The following is an 18280-nucleotide window of genomic DNA, read 5'->3' on the forward strand; positions in this document are numbered from 1 at the left end:
AGCAAAATGAAAAGCGTTAAACCAAACTGCCAGATTCGTTTGGGGATCAACCTTTTATTAGTCGACAGGATTATCATGGAAAATCTTTTCTGGAGTGTCACAACTGTGAGCACTCTGTCTCAAAAAATAAGAAAAAAAAAAAAAGAAAGAAAGAAAAAAGGTGAAAACCAACAAAAACATTTGTAAATGAGTATAGTGAGGACAATAGATTTATCTAATCAAATATAGTGAAATATCATCTCAATTCTTCATCACAACTCTCCCTGCAAGACAGTTTGGTGCAGAGCGGCAAAAGTACCATATTGCCACCATATGCCCATAATCATATAGAACTGCTCGTGGTTCTTTATTAATATTATCATAATTGTTATTCTTTTAGGGGATCTCTTTAGATTGTCTCAGTTTTCCCTGTAGTGCAGCATCTCTGCAATGCAGCAAAAATAAATCTAATGAAGACAAGAGAGAGCGTGCCCTGAAGACACCTTTCTAGTGCACTACACATAGGGGGTGAAAGAGTCACACTGTCAGTGCAGTAGGTGGTCCGATCTCCCCCCATGCAGCATGCTAAATCAACCCTTGCTTCCACTGCAGCTGATTTACACCTGAATCTGTCATTTCATTCGCTCCGGCTCTCAGGAGCTCACGTCATGGGCGAGATACAGTACAGTAGAAAGCAAACATGGTTCATGAATTTTCATATTGCACCATCAGAGAATGGAACACAAATAATCATCAATCAAGACTTGCTTTTCTAGGTTAAACAAGATATGTGCAAACATGACTAAAGGACTTTATTAACCAAATCAAAAAATTTCCCTGTAATACCCACAAATAAAAAAAAAATCTCATTTTATATATATATTTTTTTTATATATTTATACTCATAAGAATACGAAATCTTCACATTTGATTATTTTTGTAGTCAAAAAATTCTGGGCTGGACCCTCCAGCGGTCGATATTCATACTGTCATCTTCGTCTTAAATCGGTTCATACTCATGCACTCCCAGGAAATGGATTTCTTCGAAGCAGAACGGTGACAACTTTGGACCAATGGAAATCACTCTCACGCTGTATCTCAAACTAATTACACAAAGAAATTTCAGTAAAAAGAAAAATTAAAATGGGTTCCCAGTCATTAGTTTGTGCACACTAACTGCTAAAATAAGTAAATTAGTAAATCATCATAGTCATCGTAATTATTATTAATAATAATAATAATAATAAAATCATTTTGGCAATCTCTTGGTGTGGAGTTGTCTTTAAGAAGTGAATTGACTGTTTAAAAAAGCTTAAAATAAAGAAACTGTTAGGAGTAGAAGTGGAAATATATATACAACCGCGCATGAAGAGTTCGCTTTTTGCTCTTGATGTTTTATTTTTGTCCGGTCTTTGTTATACCAGTGTGTAGGACTTTGCGTAGGGATTGTTGTTCTGTTTTAAGTGTCCTCTGGAGTCCAGCAGTGATTCCTGGGAGGTGCTGATTTTGGCAGCCTGCGCCAAGTCCGTTCCGGCCTCTCTCTGCGGAAGCGTCGAGGCCGTGCCCGGCTGCCACTGCTGCACGTCCCTGCTGGTCGGCACCTCCATGGGCGTCGGCTCAAGCAGGCCGGGGCGCTTCAGCGAACGGGTTTTCTGCGGCTCCAAACAGGCCTGGCCCATCGCCGCCTCACGAGACGATCCCGACACACCCCGGTTCAAAAGAAAGTCCATCCGCAGGTATGGAGGCAGGTGGACAAGCTCCCCTCCTGCAAGAAGAAGAAACTTTTTTTCAACTTTTCAAAAGGAAATTCAACTTTGATTGCATATGTCTATCTATACTGGTTTTATTAAATAAAAAATATTGCTTTGAACTGACTTTCTATATTCATACCAGCTGCCCTCAAAGGAGCTAGTCATTGATTAGACTTGTGCTGTTGTAACGTAGCCCAGTAAGAGCTGTGCAGGTAAACCTCACTCCCCTGGCCTCAAGAGGTGCGCTAACAACTGACATTAGAGACTGTGGTCTTTAGCGTCCTTGTAAGAGTAAGAGCTCACTTCCCTGGCCTCAAGAGGTGCACTAGAGACTGTGTTCTTTAGCGTCCTTGTTAGCGCACCCCACCTCCCATGCTGGAGATGCCGGTTCGAATCCCGCTCGGAGCGGGTCGAGTAGTACTTGTGACAGTACTGATGTTATTACAATCTTGGTCATCCCGATAAATATCAAACATGTTTGATATGATCGGGGTGAGCCCGATTTGTGTGAGATCAGATCAGGAGGTGCAAGATTTTATCTGTGAACGTCTCACATTACCAGATAATCTGCACTGAACATCGGAACCGATCGAGGTCGTGGACAAGATTTTTTCTCAGATTCTCGGGAGGGGGAAATCGTGCATAAATCGGCCTAAAACTCCTGTAGTGTGAGCCAGGCATAAGATGTTTTTTTTTTCAGCAGGGTTGGGTCAAATTACTGTTATACTCTCTTCATGTGAGACGTTCTGCTAACAATAGACATTGAATAGAGTTTGATGCTAGCATTTTTCTAATCTAAGAACGTAATACTCAAATAAAAGCATAAAAAGACAGTAGAAACAAATATTGGGTAAACAAATCAATTGTAATGAGATCCAGAAAGGATTCTGCCTTAAATTTTGGATATGTCTTAATGTGCGGTTACATTTACCAACGCGCTGCAGTGTTGCCAAGTCTTTTTCCCGGGGAATTGGGCTACTTTAACACTCTTCACGCGTGTTGTTTTTAATGTCTGCAGGTTCAAGCGACCCCAAATTTTAAAAGAGGAACCCTGCCAAAAACGCAGATTCTACCCCCCGGACAGCAATTGGGCAATTTTTTTTGTGAAAACCTGGCAACCCTGATGCACGGTGAAATTCTGTGGGCGAAATCCAGACATTTCAACAGGAATGTACAAGAAGGAGTTTGCAGTTTTCACTTGTGTTCAAAGTTCACTAACAGAAAGATGCGAAGCTCGAGAATGATTTCTACGTGAGCTGTGCTTCATTAATTTCTACTATAAACAATGGACTTTTTTGGCAGCGAAATCTCACCAAAATTTTGCTAATATGACCACACTTTTAGAAGGCAGGATTATTTCGCTTTTGGAAGCATATAATTACTTAAAATGCTGCTCCTAAATGCTAAGTCTACCAACTTTTTTCTAGATTATTAAGAACATCTCCAATTGGGCAAAACAGAGTTCAGAGTCATTACCTCCCATCAGTGGTCTTACCTGGTCTATGGGCCTTGGGTACGGCCATGTTGATCACCCTGCAGACGTCCTGTGGTTTGGGTGGTGAGGCAGTGAACCTGCAGATGCCGGATTCTGACGGTGTACTGGATGTCAGACTGTCCGTGTAATCATTGGTGCCGGCGGTCATCTGCTCGGAGGATGTGTCCGAGATGAAACACTCTGTGATGGTGAACTTGGCATGCCGTAGTTGTTCCTCCATCTTGGCATGCTCATAGGCTCTGGCCAGCTCCTCGTACGTAGAAGATGCGCTCTCAGTGGAGACCATGCTGCTGCGAGCGCGGTCTGAACACATTGGGTCAGAACTCATCAACGACAACAGTAGCTTTGCTGTTCTTATCAATATTATGCTAATTTAAAATGCTTATTATTGTTTGCTTTCAGAATAAACAAGGACAGAGATACACTACTGTTCAAAATTTTGGTAAGATTTTTTAATGTTTTTGAAAGAAAACATTTTTTATTAATATATTTTAAAATGTGATTTATTCCTGAGCTGAATTTTCAGCATCAATACTCCAGTCTTCAGTGTCACATGATCCTTCGGAAATCATTCTGATATGCTGATTTGCTGCTCAAGAAACATTTCGTATTATTATCAATGTTGAAAACAGTTGTGATGCTTAATATTTTTGCGAAAACAGGGATACGTTTTTTCAAGATTCTTTGATGAAAAGAAAGTTCAAAAGAGCAGCATTTATTTTAAATTTTAACATTATTAATGTATTTACTGTCACTTTTGATGAATTTAAATGTGTCCTCACTCAAATCTTACTGGGCCCAAACTTTTGAATGGTAGTGTATTTTAATAAAATGCTGAAAGAGTAGTGAAGTTTAATACATTTTATACATAATATAATAAATCTGTCTGTTAAAATGAATCTGTTCAAAACTGATTCAATGGATATTCATGGATGTTCCTGCATGCCATTTTATATGTTTTAAAGTGTTTTAGGTATGTAAATATTGCTTTTTATTTTTATATTCATGCATAAAAAACATAAATCTTCATCGTGTTCATCATTTTTAAAACATAAACATTGAGATATATACTGAATTTTGTAAAAATACTGATAAGGTAATGCAATTTTGTAATATTACAAATAATCTACAAAAATATAATATAATTAAAACAAATGAGCTAAAGTATCCAGCTGTAATGATGGGTACATATACTATATACATGTACAGATGTACATATATTACATATATTTCCAGTGAAGGCTGTTGTGAGTGTAGCAAACTGACCAGTGTCCTGTGATGGACTGACACTATAGCTGTCGCTTTCCTTGTCCACCGATCCGGCCACTCTAGGAGTTCCCAGCCTCCAGTCCGTGCTGAGAGTGTGGACGGAGACAGGGGGGTGAGGGCGATTTAGTGTCCACTGACTGGCGTAGCGATTACGGGCAGCAGGACCAGCTTTAGCTGTACGGCGAGAGGTGGGATCTGAGGATGGTTACGAAACACTCAGTTAAACAGCACAATCAAATATTCACGTATTATTTATTTGTTAAGAAAGCGGAAAAAAAAAAAAACGTTCTCTCTTACTCGACAGACTGCTCTTACTCGTCCCAGGTCGGACATCAGAGACATCCACCAGCGGGCCGGTGGCCTGCGACAGAGACTGATAGTGGACGGAGTGCGTGACGGTGGCCGACTTCTGTTTGGCAGTTTCTCCGAAATCGTTATCGGTCAACAGCACCGTTGATCTGTCGTCTAAGAGCGAAGGGAGAGATGGAACTATTAGAGGCTCCTAGTATCGCTGTTTCTCAGATAAATATTCAGGTTTGAACATGGTTCAGCGAACACGACTCACCCACTGTTTCCATGGTGTCTCTCTCTTCAATGAGCAGCTGCGCTCGGGGAATGTCGATGTGCATGCGGAGGGTCTGCTGTTGTTTGTTCATGGTGTCTGAAGGCCTTGTGTTCTTACTGGAGAAAAACACAAATAAGCCTGTGAATAACATCTCGGCTTTCACAAGGTCAGTACGACCCGTAAGCCATCAAAGGAACAGTTCATCATATACTCACCCACCTATATGGTTTCTTTCTTCTGTGGAACGCAAAATACGATATTTTGAGGAATTTCTAAGCTGCAGTTTCCATAAAATATAAGACTGTGGCAACCAAAGGCTGTCAAATTTGAAAAAGGCGGTTCTTTTAGTCATTGTACTGTCATTGAATGGAGAATAGCAGCTCGGAGATTATTCAAAATATTTTACTTTATGTTGCATAGAAGAAAAAAGGTCATATGGGTTTGGAATGAAATGAGGTCAAGTAAATGATGACAGAGTTTCTATTTTGGGCTGATTTTGCTTAAAAAAACCCCCAAAAAATCAATAAAATGTTTACCTCATAAGCATTTCAGCCAAACTTTTTGCATCTGTGGAACAAACAATAAGCTTTATTAACATAAACTGTAAATGGAAATAGAAAAATAGGCTGATATGAGTAAAATCTCAAACGGCAACATATGCTGTCTGTATTTACGCCTACGAATCTACACCTTCTCTTTGAAAACACTGATCTGTAGCTAAGAGCTGTGAAAACCATCTGACCCCTGAGCCGCTTCAGCCTCTGCTCTCTCCTCCTCCTCCTCAGCACCATCAGCAGGACGAAGAGCAGCACCATTCCCACCAAGATGCATGAGATCGTCACCATCATCTTCATTCCCTCGTTGCTTGTTTTCCTCTCCGGGCCCTTCACCGCAGTCTTCACCAGCGGAGGAATGGTGCCTTTTGCAAACAGATTCAATACTTAGCTTTAAAGTACAAATACATTTTTGATGATTATTTTAAAGAGGACCTATTATGCCTTGATTTTGTTTTTTGGCCCTACTAGAATAGGTTTTTAAAGCTTGAATATTCAATAAACTTCACATATTTTCCACATATTTTATATTGTTGCAGCACCTCCCTTCACAGTCTGTCTGCAACACTCCTGTCTCTGTGAAGCCCCTCCTTCTGAAAAGCGCAATGTGCTCTGATTGGCCAGCTGGATCAGTGTATTGTGATTGATTGAACTGATTCGAGAGTGTTTCGGAAATGTCATGCCCCTTACCATAAGGATTCATTGAGGGGAAAAAAAAAACAGCTTGTCTCTAGGATATCATCCCCTCTGGTCCGCTTTTCTTTGTGTATGCTTTAGGCAGGAATTATTTAAAGGATTAGTTCACTTTAAAATGTAAATTACTCACCCTCAAGCCATCCTAGGTGTATATGACTTTCTTCTTTCTGATGAACACAATCGGAGTTATATTAATAAATATCCTGATGCGTCCAAGCTTTATAATGGCAGTGAATGGGACCAACGAGTATGAAGCTTCAGAAGGTCTTTATTAACCCCCCCGGAGCCGTGTGGAGTACATTTATAATGGATGGATCTTTCTTGAGCTTCTAAACTCGTTGGTCCCGTTTACTGCCATTATAAAGCTTGGACGCATCAGGATATTTATTAATATCTCAGATTGTGTTCATCAAAAAGAAGAAAGTCATATACACCTAGGATGGCTTGAGGGTGAGTAAAGCTTGAGGTAATTTCATTTTAAAGGTGCCCTAGAATAAAAATTTGAATTTACCTAGGCATAGTTACATAACAAGAGTTCAGTACATGGAAAAGACATACATTGAGTTTCAAACTCCATTGTTTCCTCCTTCTTATGTAAATCTCATTTGTTTAAAAGACCTCCAAAAAAAAAAAAAGCGGATCTCAACATAACACCGACTGTTACGTAACAGTTGGGATCATTAGGCCCCAATATTTGCATAAAGCCAGTCCATGTTTGATGCATTAGACAAGGAAATGCAGTGTTAACATCTGGATCTGTGCACAGACAAGGTAAGCAAGCAAAGACAATAGCGAAAAATGGCAGATGGAGCAATAATAACTGACATGATCCATGATAACATGATATTTTTAGTGATATTTGTAAATTGTCTTTCTAAATGTTTTGTTAGCATGTTGCTAATGTAGTCTTACAGTTACCATCGTTTCTTACTGTATTCACAGAGACGAGAGTCGTTGCTATTTTCATTTTTAAACACGTGCAGTCTGTATAATGCATAAACACAACTTCATTCTTTATAAATCTCTCCAACAGTGTTTAATGTTAGCTTTAGCCACAGAACATAGCCTCAAACTAACACAGAATCAAAACATAACCATCTAAATAAATACTTTACTCACATAATTCGAAGCATGCATACAGCATGCATGACGAACATCTTGTAAAGATCCATTTGAGGGTTATATTAGCTGTGTAAACTTTGTTTATGGAATGTATATATAGTCGAGAGCTCGTGTGGCAGAGGGAGCGCATCTCTTAAAGGGGCCGTGCTGAAAAAAACGGTGCGTAGTTAATGATGCCCCAAAATAGGCAGTTAAAAAAATTAATTAAAAAACTCTATGGGGTATTTTGAGCTGAAACTTCACAGACACATTCAGGGGACACCTAGGACTTATATTGCATCTTGTAAAAAAACAATCTAGGGTACCTTTAAAGTGAACTAATCCTTTAAATGAGGAATTTTGTGACGTGTTCTATCCCAGAAGAAAACTCAAAGACTACAATCAACGGGAGTTTAGAAACAGTGTGAGAATAACTCCCTTTGGAGTGACTTTGTAACTTTGTGGACCTTTTTCACGCTCAAATAGCAACATTACATTCTAAATAAAGTTGAAAATGTAAAAAAGCATAATAGGTCATCTTTAAAGGTGCAAAGAGTGATGGATCAAACTTTACTTACTGCCGTCGTTGTTCAGAGTAGCAAATTTGACACGTTTCTCGGCCAGTCCGGCGCTGTTGTACACCTTCATCTGCAGTTCGTACCATGTGGCTTCCTGCAGGTCCTGCAGGTTGAAGCTCTTTGTAAGAGACGTGTGCTTTGCTTTGGTCCACACGGGGCTGTCCAACGGACGGTATTCCAGAGTGAAGGAAGTGATTGGACAGCCGCCATCATTCCAGCCAATCAGGTTGAGTTTGACGCATGTGCCGTTAATGCTAGTAAACAGCTCCTGCTCTTTGGAGTACTGTGGCTCTGTGAAGGGTAAAGAGGATGAAGGAGAACAGGAAGGGGGTTTATGATCACTATTTTCAACAATTTACAAAGTATTCACTTTTCATTCAAGGTATTCATTCTATCAGTGCATGCATTCCCTGGGAGTCCCCAGATAACAGGGAACGTTCTCAGAACTTCGGCTAACATTCTGGCAAAGTTATAAACAAACCTTCTTCCAGTTCGTTCAAAATTATCTGGTCTTTAATAATGTTCTCAAAAATTATATTTATACAGTACATTGTTAGCAGGGTCACCGTTATTTGAGAATACTGTTTTTACAGAACAAATAAGAGCATAATAAAATGCACACCTTTCCCATGAGTCTTTGCTTCAATTATCTCACTGATTCGGCCTGGACCAACAGCATTCTGGGCCGTTAGCGTGAACTTGTACCAGGTGCCACAGTTGAGGTTCTCCAGACGGTAGGAACGCTCACTAGGACTAATGGAAATACTTCCCCACTTCTCACTGTTGTCCTCTGAGTATTGCAGAATATATCCTTCATGAAGGCAGACAAAAGTCAGACAGAATTAATTCACAAAAACAAATCTTTGTTTTGAACTTCATTTTTCATGTGATGAATCAGATCCATTAATATCCAGCACATCCACATCGGTTGCTATAGTGATGACTTCATCAGCACAATACTGAGAGAGTGGTTTTCTTTCACAACAACAGAGTATCTTGTCAGTGTGACAAGGGAGGATGGATGCATTGTAGACATTGCTGTATTTTACACATTCAAACACGTTTTGTGTCCGAAAGCACGCACTTAATATTTTATATCTATACACATATTTATGCACTGTAATGGTAGTTATGTAAATGGTTTATATTTACAGTATTGTTCAAAGTTTGGGGATAGATAGGATTTCTCGCATGTCATCTCTTAAGTCTCTTCTTCTCGTCAAAGCTGCATTTATTTGATCAAAAATACAGGGAAAACAGTAACATTGTGAAATATTATTACAATTTAAAACAACTGTTTTCTAATTCACTATATTTTAAAATGCAAATTATTCCTGTGATGCAAAGCTGAATTTTCAGCATCATTACTCCAGTCTTCAGTGTCACATGATCCTTCAGAAATCATTCTAATATGCTGATTTGCTGCTCATGAAACATTTTTATGCAATCTGGCCGAATAAATGTATACATTTATTTCAAAATACAAAAATTTTAACAGTAGGTGTTTATTTTATTTTAACCATGTAATGCCATTTTTGGGGGTAATCCAGTAGTATTTTAATCAAATGAACGTGTATTCTTTTATGATTATTTTTTCTTTTCATTAGGAACTTAATGGGCACAAACCAAAGAATCAGATTATTCATATCAAATAAGTCTGCCATCAACATAAAAAGAGATTCAGATTATGTTTTGAGACTCAAATAAACAGACTCAAAAAAGTCAAACTAATATGATGAAACTGATTGGATGAGCCACATTCAAAACCTTAAACCCTGTCGAACAGTGCACACAACTGTAATTGCACATTAATTAAATTTTATATTAATTTAGGGGAAAATATCTGTTTTTAATTGGGTTTTAAACCACCCACGCCCATGTTTCGATTGGGTTTTTAAAACATTTTATTTGTTTTTTGCTGTCCAGGCTACAAAATACGAAATGGATTTGAATAGAATATGTAAAAAAAAAAAAAAATCATGATCAACAAAGATAAAACCCACACAGTTTTATTCACTGTTTTTTTTTCCTCAGCATGAAAAGCAGCTGAAGGTGGAAGCGGCTCACCTCTAATGGAGCTCCCGCCATTGTCTCCTGGTGTCCAGGTCACGGTAATAGATGTGGTGGTTGTCTTGGTCACAGTGAGACGAGGTTGGTCTGGGGGGACTGAAGATGATATTTATACAGTGAGAAACGCTGCGTAATAACTATACAGAAAGTGATCATCCCGCCCGACTCTCACACCTCACCTTGAACCTGGAGGTTCAGAATTATTTCGTCAGTTCCCCAGTTATTGCTAGCGACACATGTGTAATACCCAGAATCCTCTGCTTTCACAGTTTTAATGACGAAGCTGCCATTTCCATGGATACTGCGTCTTCCATCAATGACCGCAGGGGCCGGGCTCCCGCTGTCGAGAAACAGTGTGAATCGTCAATGAAGGGGGCAGAGTATGACATTTCCCAGCATTCCCCAGTGACTGATTCTAGTCATAGGTATTCAGATGCTCGTGTTTGCTCTTAATGAAAAGCTAGAACTGCACTGCAGTATGTTCTTCACTATGATACTAAACTCAGTATATAGCATATTTGTTTTGTTTTTTTACATGCTCATACTCATGTGAATATTATTTTTTAGAGTGTATATTTTATACATTCTCACTGGTGGCCCTGAAACAGGTTTGTTTACCTCTCTTTCAGCCATTTGACAGCAGGAGGTGGATCTCCGACCGCCCTGCAGGGTAAAACAACATCCCTCATCCAAGGTGTTGTAACGGTGCCACTAAATGTGAGGATTTTGGCAGGAGCTGTTTAGATTAAAAAACACCACAATTCATTATTTTATTGATCTGTGAAAGCTTAATGCTTCATAATCTCACTGCAAAGCACAATCAAATGCAAATTACACCATATTAAAAATATTTTTTTAATATGGTGTCAGCATAGGATGCATTAAATTGATCAAAAGTGACAGTAAAGATTTTATAATGTAATAAAAGATTTCTATTTCAAATAAATTCTGTTTTTTTGAACGTCCTAATTAAAGAAATCAAAAAAAATGTATCAGTTTCCACAAAAATATTAATCAGCTCAACGGTTTTCAACATGATAATAATAAGAAATGCTTTTGAGCAGTAAATGAGCATATTAAAATGATTTCTGAAGGATCATGTAAGGATCATGACCGTAGATTTGTTTGAAAAACATTTAAACTGACCCTAAACAGTAATGTACACTATATATGTTAAATATGTTGCTGCATTAGAAAGCAAAATATCAAATGCTGTTTAAAATATCAAAATGCTGCACTGAAAGAGGTTTGTTGGCTTCAAAAAGAGGAACTGACTTCAAGATCACACTGAGTTAGCAGTAAATGGCTCAGAAAAATGTTAGTTTTGCTAAAAGCTCTTGCAGCATTTGTTTGCAGATGCCAATCAGTTCGATATTTTGTTTAATGCAGTGACATTTAGACCTCTTAAAATGTGCTTAAGGGGGTGTTTATACAACACTGTTTTCAACTAAAAATGGAAAACTTTTTATGTGTATTGGCCATTCATTTATATGACAATGGTGTTTTGGGGGCCTGAAAACTCAAACTTTTGAAAATGTTTTTTTAAAAGTGCCCTATAATTAAAAATTGAATTTATATTGGCATAGTTGAATAACAAGTTCAGTACATGGAAATGACATACAGTAAGTCTCAAACTCCATTTGTTTCCTCCTTCTTATATAAATCTCATTTGTTTAAAAGACCTCTGAAGAACAGGCGAATCTCAACATAACACCGACTGTTACGTAACAGTCAGGATCATTAATATGTACACCCCCAATATTTGCATATGCCAGCCCATGTTCAAGGCATTAGACAAGGGCAGCCAGTATTAAAGTCTGGATGTGCACAGCTGAATCATCAGACTAGGTAAGCAAGCAAGAACAATAGCAAAAAATGGCAGATGGAGCAATAATAACTGACATGATTCCATGATATCATGATATTTTTAGTGATATTTGTAAATTGTCTTTCTAAATGTTTCGTTAGCATGTTGCTAATGTACTGTTAAATGTGGTTAAAGTTACCATTGTTTCTTACAGTATTCATGGAGACAAGAGCCGTCGTTATTTTCATTATTAAACACTTGCAGTCTGTATAATTCATAAACACAACTTCATTCTTTATAAATCTCTCCAACAGTGCAGCATTAGCCGTTAGCCACGGAGGACAGCCTCAAATTCATTCAGAATCAAATGTAAACATCCAAATAAATACAATACCCACATAATCCGACGCATGCATGCAGCATGCATGACGAACACTTTGTAAAGATCCATTTTGAGGGTTATATTAGCAGTGTAAACTTAGTTTATGCACTGTTATGCACAGGCAAGCGCGAGCTCGGGGGTGGGGAGCGTGAGCCTTTAATTGGGCCACATGCATATGCATATTATGTTTTCAGTCTATAGCTGCATAGTTTTTTTTTTTTACAAAGTGGCATTGCCAACTACTGGCCTGGCAGCATATTACAGCGTTTTTTGTTGTTAGTTGTACCCTTAGTGCCCAAATACTTTTTTTGGACCACTGTGTATTTCAGCATATTTATACACCATGGCATATTTTGTATTCAAAAGATTTTGTCATGCTCCTCATGTGAAGGGCCACAAGAGAGTGCCGAGAACTCAAAATACAACTAATTACTCCACATACCACATGAGGTTTGACTTTAAAATGTCGCTCCTAAAACCACAGTTCAGCTTCTTTCCTCCTGAAGAATGAAGGTAACTGACTCACCTTTAGCCAGAGGTTCCACGGTGATGACATCACTGCTGTTACCCCGGCCGGCCGCAGTTACCGCCATCACCCAGATACTGTACTTCCTGTTGCGACTGAGATTGTGAACCCGGTGGAGGAATTCATCTGGGGCCACTTCAAACTCACTGACCACCTGAACAAGACCCAGAATAAGCGATTGCTGGTTAGTCATTGTGTCTTTCATTGGTTGGATGAACAGATTTACAGCTACACCCAGGTTTCTCATATTAAAGTCACCAAAAATGAAATTAAATTATTTTTTTAATGGAATATTTGCAGTATTTATTGTAAATGATTTATCCGTGCACATTCTGTTTTTTAAAATTCATGTGCCCTCATAATCTTTAATCTTGCAGTGAAATCTCTTCTCTCATGACGTGTTTACCGGTGTGAGGGCGGGGCAACCTGTCACTCACATGAGATCGGCCAATAGCAAACCACAACTATCCAATCAAATCCTGATCGAAAAAATCAAGCACCGCCCTACATTTTTGCTTGTTCAAGAAGCCGTTTCACTCAGATATACGTCACAATAAGGATGTAAAGACTATCGCAACTTCAGTTTCAAACTGGGAAAGGAGAAGGTATTAAACGTCACCTTTAAGCTTGATGGCACAGTATTGGCGGTGTGCTAAAATGTTTGCACTTCCACACACTGTTTAACACTGTCTTAATAGCCAGCCTGATATCTCTCCTGTTAGTATGAGACCAGTTGGCCGAGTCTTACCGTGGGATACGAGCTGGAACAGAAGACTGTGTATTTCCTAATGACGCCATTCAGCTTCAGCGGAGGGAGCCAAGAAACGTACACAACAGAGCTGGAGGCCGCAGCTGCCTTCACCCCACCGGGCGGACCTGGCACTGCAGGGAAAAGAGTCAGGCTGTTTGGAGAAATCTTTATGCTGTTCAGACTGGCAAACAGAATTTGACAGCAATGATATCCCAAAACATAAGCTATGACTTCAGTTGATCACAGAATGGATATCTGTCGGTCATACCATCCTCTTTGGTGCGGATGTAGATCTGGTCGCTGCGCACTCCGTCTCCTGCTCTGGTGAAGGCCAGCACCTGGATACTGTAGTTGGTGTATTTTTCCAGACCCTCCAGCTCCAGTGGGGCCTTCTGGGTAGTGACATTTCTGATTTCCCCTAGTTCTGTGGTGCCATAAACAATAAGGCTATTTAGTAGGGCTGCACGATTTGGAGTAAAAATCTAATTGCGATTTTTCTGGTTAAAATTGCGATTTAAAATGCAATTTATAAAAAAAAATGAAAAATAAAAGAAGATAAACAATACCAGGTTTGTTTTGCTTGTTTGTAGGGCTGCACAATTTGGCCCAAATTTTGTGCTAATATATTAATTTGACTAATAATAATAATAATAATAATAATAATTAGGGCTGGGACAATACATAGATTCTCGATACAGTTATTCAGGATCAATTCTGATATTTTGCAGATGAACCGTAATTCTCTCAAATCGATTCTGAGCTTAGTTTTTAACAGCAGATGGCACTCTAGGCTAGTTTTTATGCGCACGCTCAAGTGCTCACAAAGAAGAGAGCTGTGTTCGGCTGAGTCATATAAGTAGTTAAATATATTTGCACCTCGGCTCAGAATGTTTTTATGACGTTAGATTAATGTAAACACAGCCCACTGCGAACACCTTTGTAATTCCCTTCAACCTTTTCGAAATTTATGAATGATTATTTTAGGTTTAAGTGCTGTGTATAAAGGAATTGGAAGCAGGCAGTGTACTGGTGTTTCTAAAGCACGTAGTACTAAGATCAGAATCAATTTGCGATACATTCGGAAAATATCAGAATCGATCCAAAATAATTGTAATCGCGAACTGAGAATCGATGTATTGTCCCAGGCCTAATAATAATTATTAATATTATCATTATTGCTAAATAAAAAATATTCAACCAAATAATAAAAATAACTATTGTAATACATTTCTTTATTAAAAATAAAAAATTGAGTATTTAATGATAAATATAACTATAATAATTAGAAAATAATAATATTTGTATTTTACAGAAAACTTGAATGAAAAATGCAGGGTTACTGAAGAAAAACATATTGATTATACATTTCCCTAAAAGTTCTTTAGAAAGAATCATTATTTTTTCTATTTTTACCCAGAATAGGATCGATTATAGTATAAAACAGATCCTCCAAATATGTCTACCGCAATATAATGCATGTCGTTCCAGGAAATCCCCTATGGACATCATACTATCGCTGTGACTGAATAAAAACAAGATAAAAAAACGCTTTGATTGATTAAACATGAATATAAAAAACAGGCGACTACGACAATACATGGTTTATCTGTGTTCTTCATGCCTTCTCAGGTATTTCCATAATCATAAAGTATAATGCAATACTAATCAAAATGCTATTTCAAACACTCAACTGACGTTATGAAGTGAGTTTAGAGTAAAAACACGTTATTAAATGTTGTCTTTTGTTGGACAAGATGTTCTCATGTTTGCCTTTTAAAATGTTATTTCAAACACTTGAATGACGTTATCATGCAGACCTACCATTTAGAGACTTAGATTTTAGAGAAATTTTTCTCAAGACCTGCTGTCAGTTGATATGGTAGCTGATAGTGCTGATATAATGCTAAAGTGAACACATTATTTACTGTAAATTCAAACACACATACACACACGAAACATGCAGGCTTTGCAAACTGTTGTGAAAAAGAAGTACACTTTAACAAGTACTTTTATAAACGTACTGTGGCTGGTTGCATAAACTGCTTATACTAGTCTTACGAGTTACTCATCTCATTTTTTCTAGTTCTGAAACACGGTCTTAACATAGTGGCTATGTTTATGCACCTGGCCCCTGGTGTGAAAATTATGATATGATATCAAGAGTGAAGGTTGAAAAATTGTTCATACAAAATGAACTACAACCCATACAGGTTAGATTTATGAGATATAGGGCAGACACTGAGATTTTCTGCAGCTATCCAGGAGAGTTGCAGGTTTTACATTCTTAATGTCTAAATTTTTTCCTGCTATCTATCATTCCCTTCACACTCTAACTGCCGCTGTTGGATGGAAAAGAGCCACTGTCTTTTGCAACTCTTTGCTGAATTTTGTCCTAGAGTCGCCCGGGCTGAATTCTGCTGCTTCATAATAAGGCAATTTATAAGCAAATAGCTCCTGGAAAGAGCCGGATCGACATAATGTGTGCTGTGAGTTTGTTCTACTGAGCACAAGTTGATCGAGAGCCATAAAGCAGCCAATTAAACAGGTGTGCGGAATGTGTTATGTTGCTCTCTGGTTTGTGTGCTCCAGCGCTGAGTGATCGATTAGCTAACCTCACAGTCTAAATCACTCACGAGAGGCCACTTCAAGTATGCATGCTGGCACAACACTTATGAAAAGAGAATATTGCTGAACTGCAAAATGCACGTACTGCATTGGTGGTATGCATTTTTTGAGTATATAGTAAAGCTAATACGCCAGTACTGGGTCATAGAATTGCATTGATCCTACATACCCCTCAGTCACATAGCGGCATGTATCTACATGAGAGAACCTGTTGTAGACAATATTAGCCCAAAAAGCACACTTTAAAATAATATGCTAATGTTCGATGATTTGGGATGCAATATTTCTAGTCTGTAATATGGATAGTCATTTTTCATAAAGGATTCTGAAGGAAGAATTTCCAGTTGAAAAGGTATATTCTGCCCCCTAGTGGTCTATGGATGCTATATATATATATATATATATATATATATATATATATATATATATATATATATATAAAATACATGTTATATATTACATGTTTTAGTGCTGTCAAACGATTAATCGCAAGTAACTGCATCCAAAATAAGTTTGTTTTTACATAATATATGTGTACTGTGTATAATTATTATGTATATATATATAATATACACACACACACACATACATGTATATAAATTTAAGAAATATTTGCATGTATATACTGTATTTACAGTTATAAATATTTTATATATAAAAATAAATATATACATGCATGTGTGCATTTATATATACATAATAATTATACACAGTACACACACATATTATGTAAAAAACTTATTTTGGGTGTGATTAATCACGATTATAGCTTGACAGCACTGAGATATATATATATAAAATAAGATATTATATATAAGATATTGTATATTATAAAATATATAACCCAAATGGTAGTGTATGTTTTATTTATTATTACTATTTTTTTATTAAAACTATCTCAGGCACTTCCTGGGGTCTGAGTTTTACCTCCGTCTGGTAGATTGGCCCAGTAGATGATGCGGAAACCCTGTAGAACTCCATTGAGAGCTTCCCTGGATGGAGTCTGCCAGGACAGAGAGATGCTTTCAGGGGAAGCGGCAGTGGCCACAACCTTCTCTGGAGCTCTGCTGGGTACTGAGCAAAAGAGAAATAAAAAGCCATCAGAACAGCATAATTACTCACAGAATATGTATTGTAGGTGTGATGAAACTGAAATTGACAAATGAACTTGGATTGGATTGAATCCGAGACAGACCATACAAGAATTCCAAGCTTTGCAAACATTTCAAGTAGCCACTAGATGGCAGCAAATATTAAAGAAATGTGCTTGATGCGTATGATTCATTTTTTAAAGATTAATTAAAGCTATAAAAACTGGTTACATTAGTTCTTTCATTTATAGGTCATCCAAAAAGTGGTCCGTTCATCATCTGAATGATTACAATGGCTTACCGTCCTCCATTGTTGTTGCCCGGACCTCACTGGAAGCGGGTCCCGGCCCGGCACTGTTACTGGCCTGCACCACCACCTCATACTCTGTGAACTTCTTCAAGTTGTTGAGGCTCAGGGACTCCGTCTCTCCCGTGGCCTCCATACTGATGCAGACGAACTGGTGACTGCCGTTTATGGAGTGTTCTCGATGACACACCTGATATCCCCTGATCACGCCATTCTGGAGATGTTTCAGAGGTGCCTACAGATGATGAAATGATATTTGGAAAAACATCTTCACCAGCAAGACCGCAGTTATTGACATAAATCCGTATATATAGCTTCACATAAATGAAAAGTGCAAAAAATATATTAATTAAAAAATATAGTCTTATATTTCATGGTTAAACATTCTCTCTACATCAGAAAAAAATAAAAAATCTAAATATTCACAAACACACACACTTTCTATAATTTGTTTTATGTATTTTTAATCAAACAAATATTATGAGTAATTCAAAATTATAAATATATTAAATAATAAAAATAACTAATTATATATAGATATATTATTATTATTATTATTATTAATTGCGTGTGTGTATGTTTTGTAGTCTAATTTATAACTAGACTACAAAACTACTTTAGTTGAAATTAGTTTTGTAGTCAAATATAAATACGTCATACAAATGTATTATTAAACTAGTATTCAAATAAAAATATACACACACATTAAATATATATATATATATATATATAT

At 37.6% G+C, this 18280-nt stretch overlaps 1 protein-coding gene across 5 annotated transcripts in view; it reads right to left on the reverse strand.

Moving 5' to 3' along the window:
- Nucleotides 1–1394: 1394 nt before the first annotated feature.
- dscama (Down syndrome cell adhesion molecule a) overlaps nt 1395–18280 on the reverse strand; it is an 80579-nt gene continuing 63693 nt past the window's right edge. The window contains exons 16-32 of one of the 5 annotated variants that reach the window (XM_067397609.1): nt 17542–17782; nt 17077–17223; nt 13793–13948; nt 13522–13655; nt 12774–12927; nt 10677–10794; nt 10238–10398; nt 10056–10154; nt 8611–8799; nt 7989–8279; nt 5802–5978; nt 5596–5626; nt 5060–5175; nt 4810–4959; nt 4492–4689; nt 3226–3528; nt 1395–1741 (exon numbers count right to left, since the gene is read on the reverse strand). In XM_067397609.1, the coding sequence (XP_067253710.1) occupies nt 1395–1741; nt 3226–3528; nt 4492–4689; nt 4810–4959; nt 5060–5175; nt 5596–5626; nt 5802–5978; nt 7989–8279; nt 8611–8799; nt 10056–10154; nt 10238–10398; nt 10677–10794; nt 12774–12927; nt 13522–13655; nt 13793–13948; nt 17077–17223; nt 17542–17782 (3012 nt within the window). Of the gene's footprint in view, nt 1745–3221; nt 3529–4491; nt 4690–4779; nt 4960–5059; nt 5176–5595; nt 5627–5801; nt 5979–7988; nt 8280–8610; nt 8800–10055; nt 10155–10237; nt 10399–10676; nt 10795–12773; nt 12928–13503; nt 13656–13792; nt 13949–17076; nt 17224–17541; nt 17783–18280 lie in introns of all 5 variants that reach the window. The other 4 variants (XM_067397610.1, XM_067397608.1, XM_067397606.1 and 1 more) reach the window with 4 other exon arrangements.

Source organism: Chanodichthys erythropterus, chromosome 10 (assembly GCF_024489055.1).
Source record: "Chanodichthys erythropterus isolate Z2021 chromosome 10, ASM2448905v1, whole genome shotgun sequence".
In the NCBI taxonomy this organism is placed as follows: Eukaryota; Metazoa; Chordata; class Actinopteri; order Cypriniformes; family Xenocyprididae; genus Chanodichthys; species Chanodichthys erythropterus.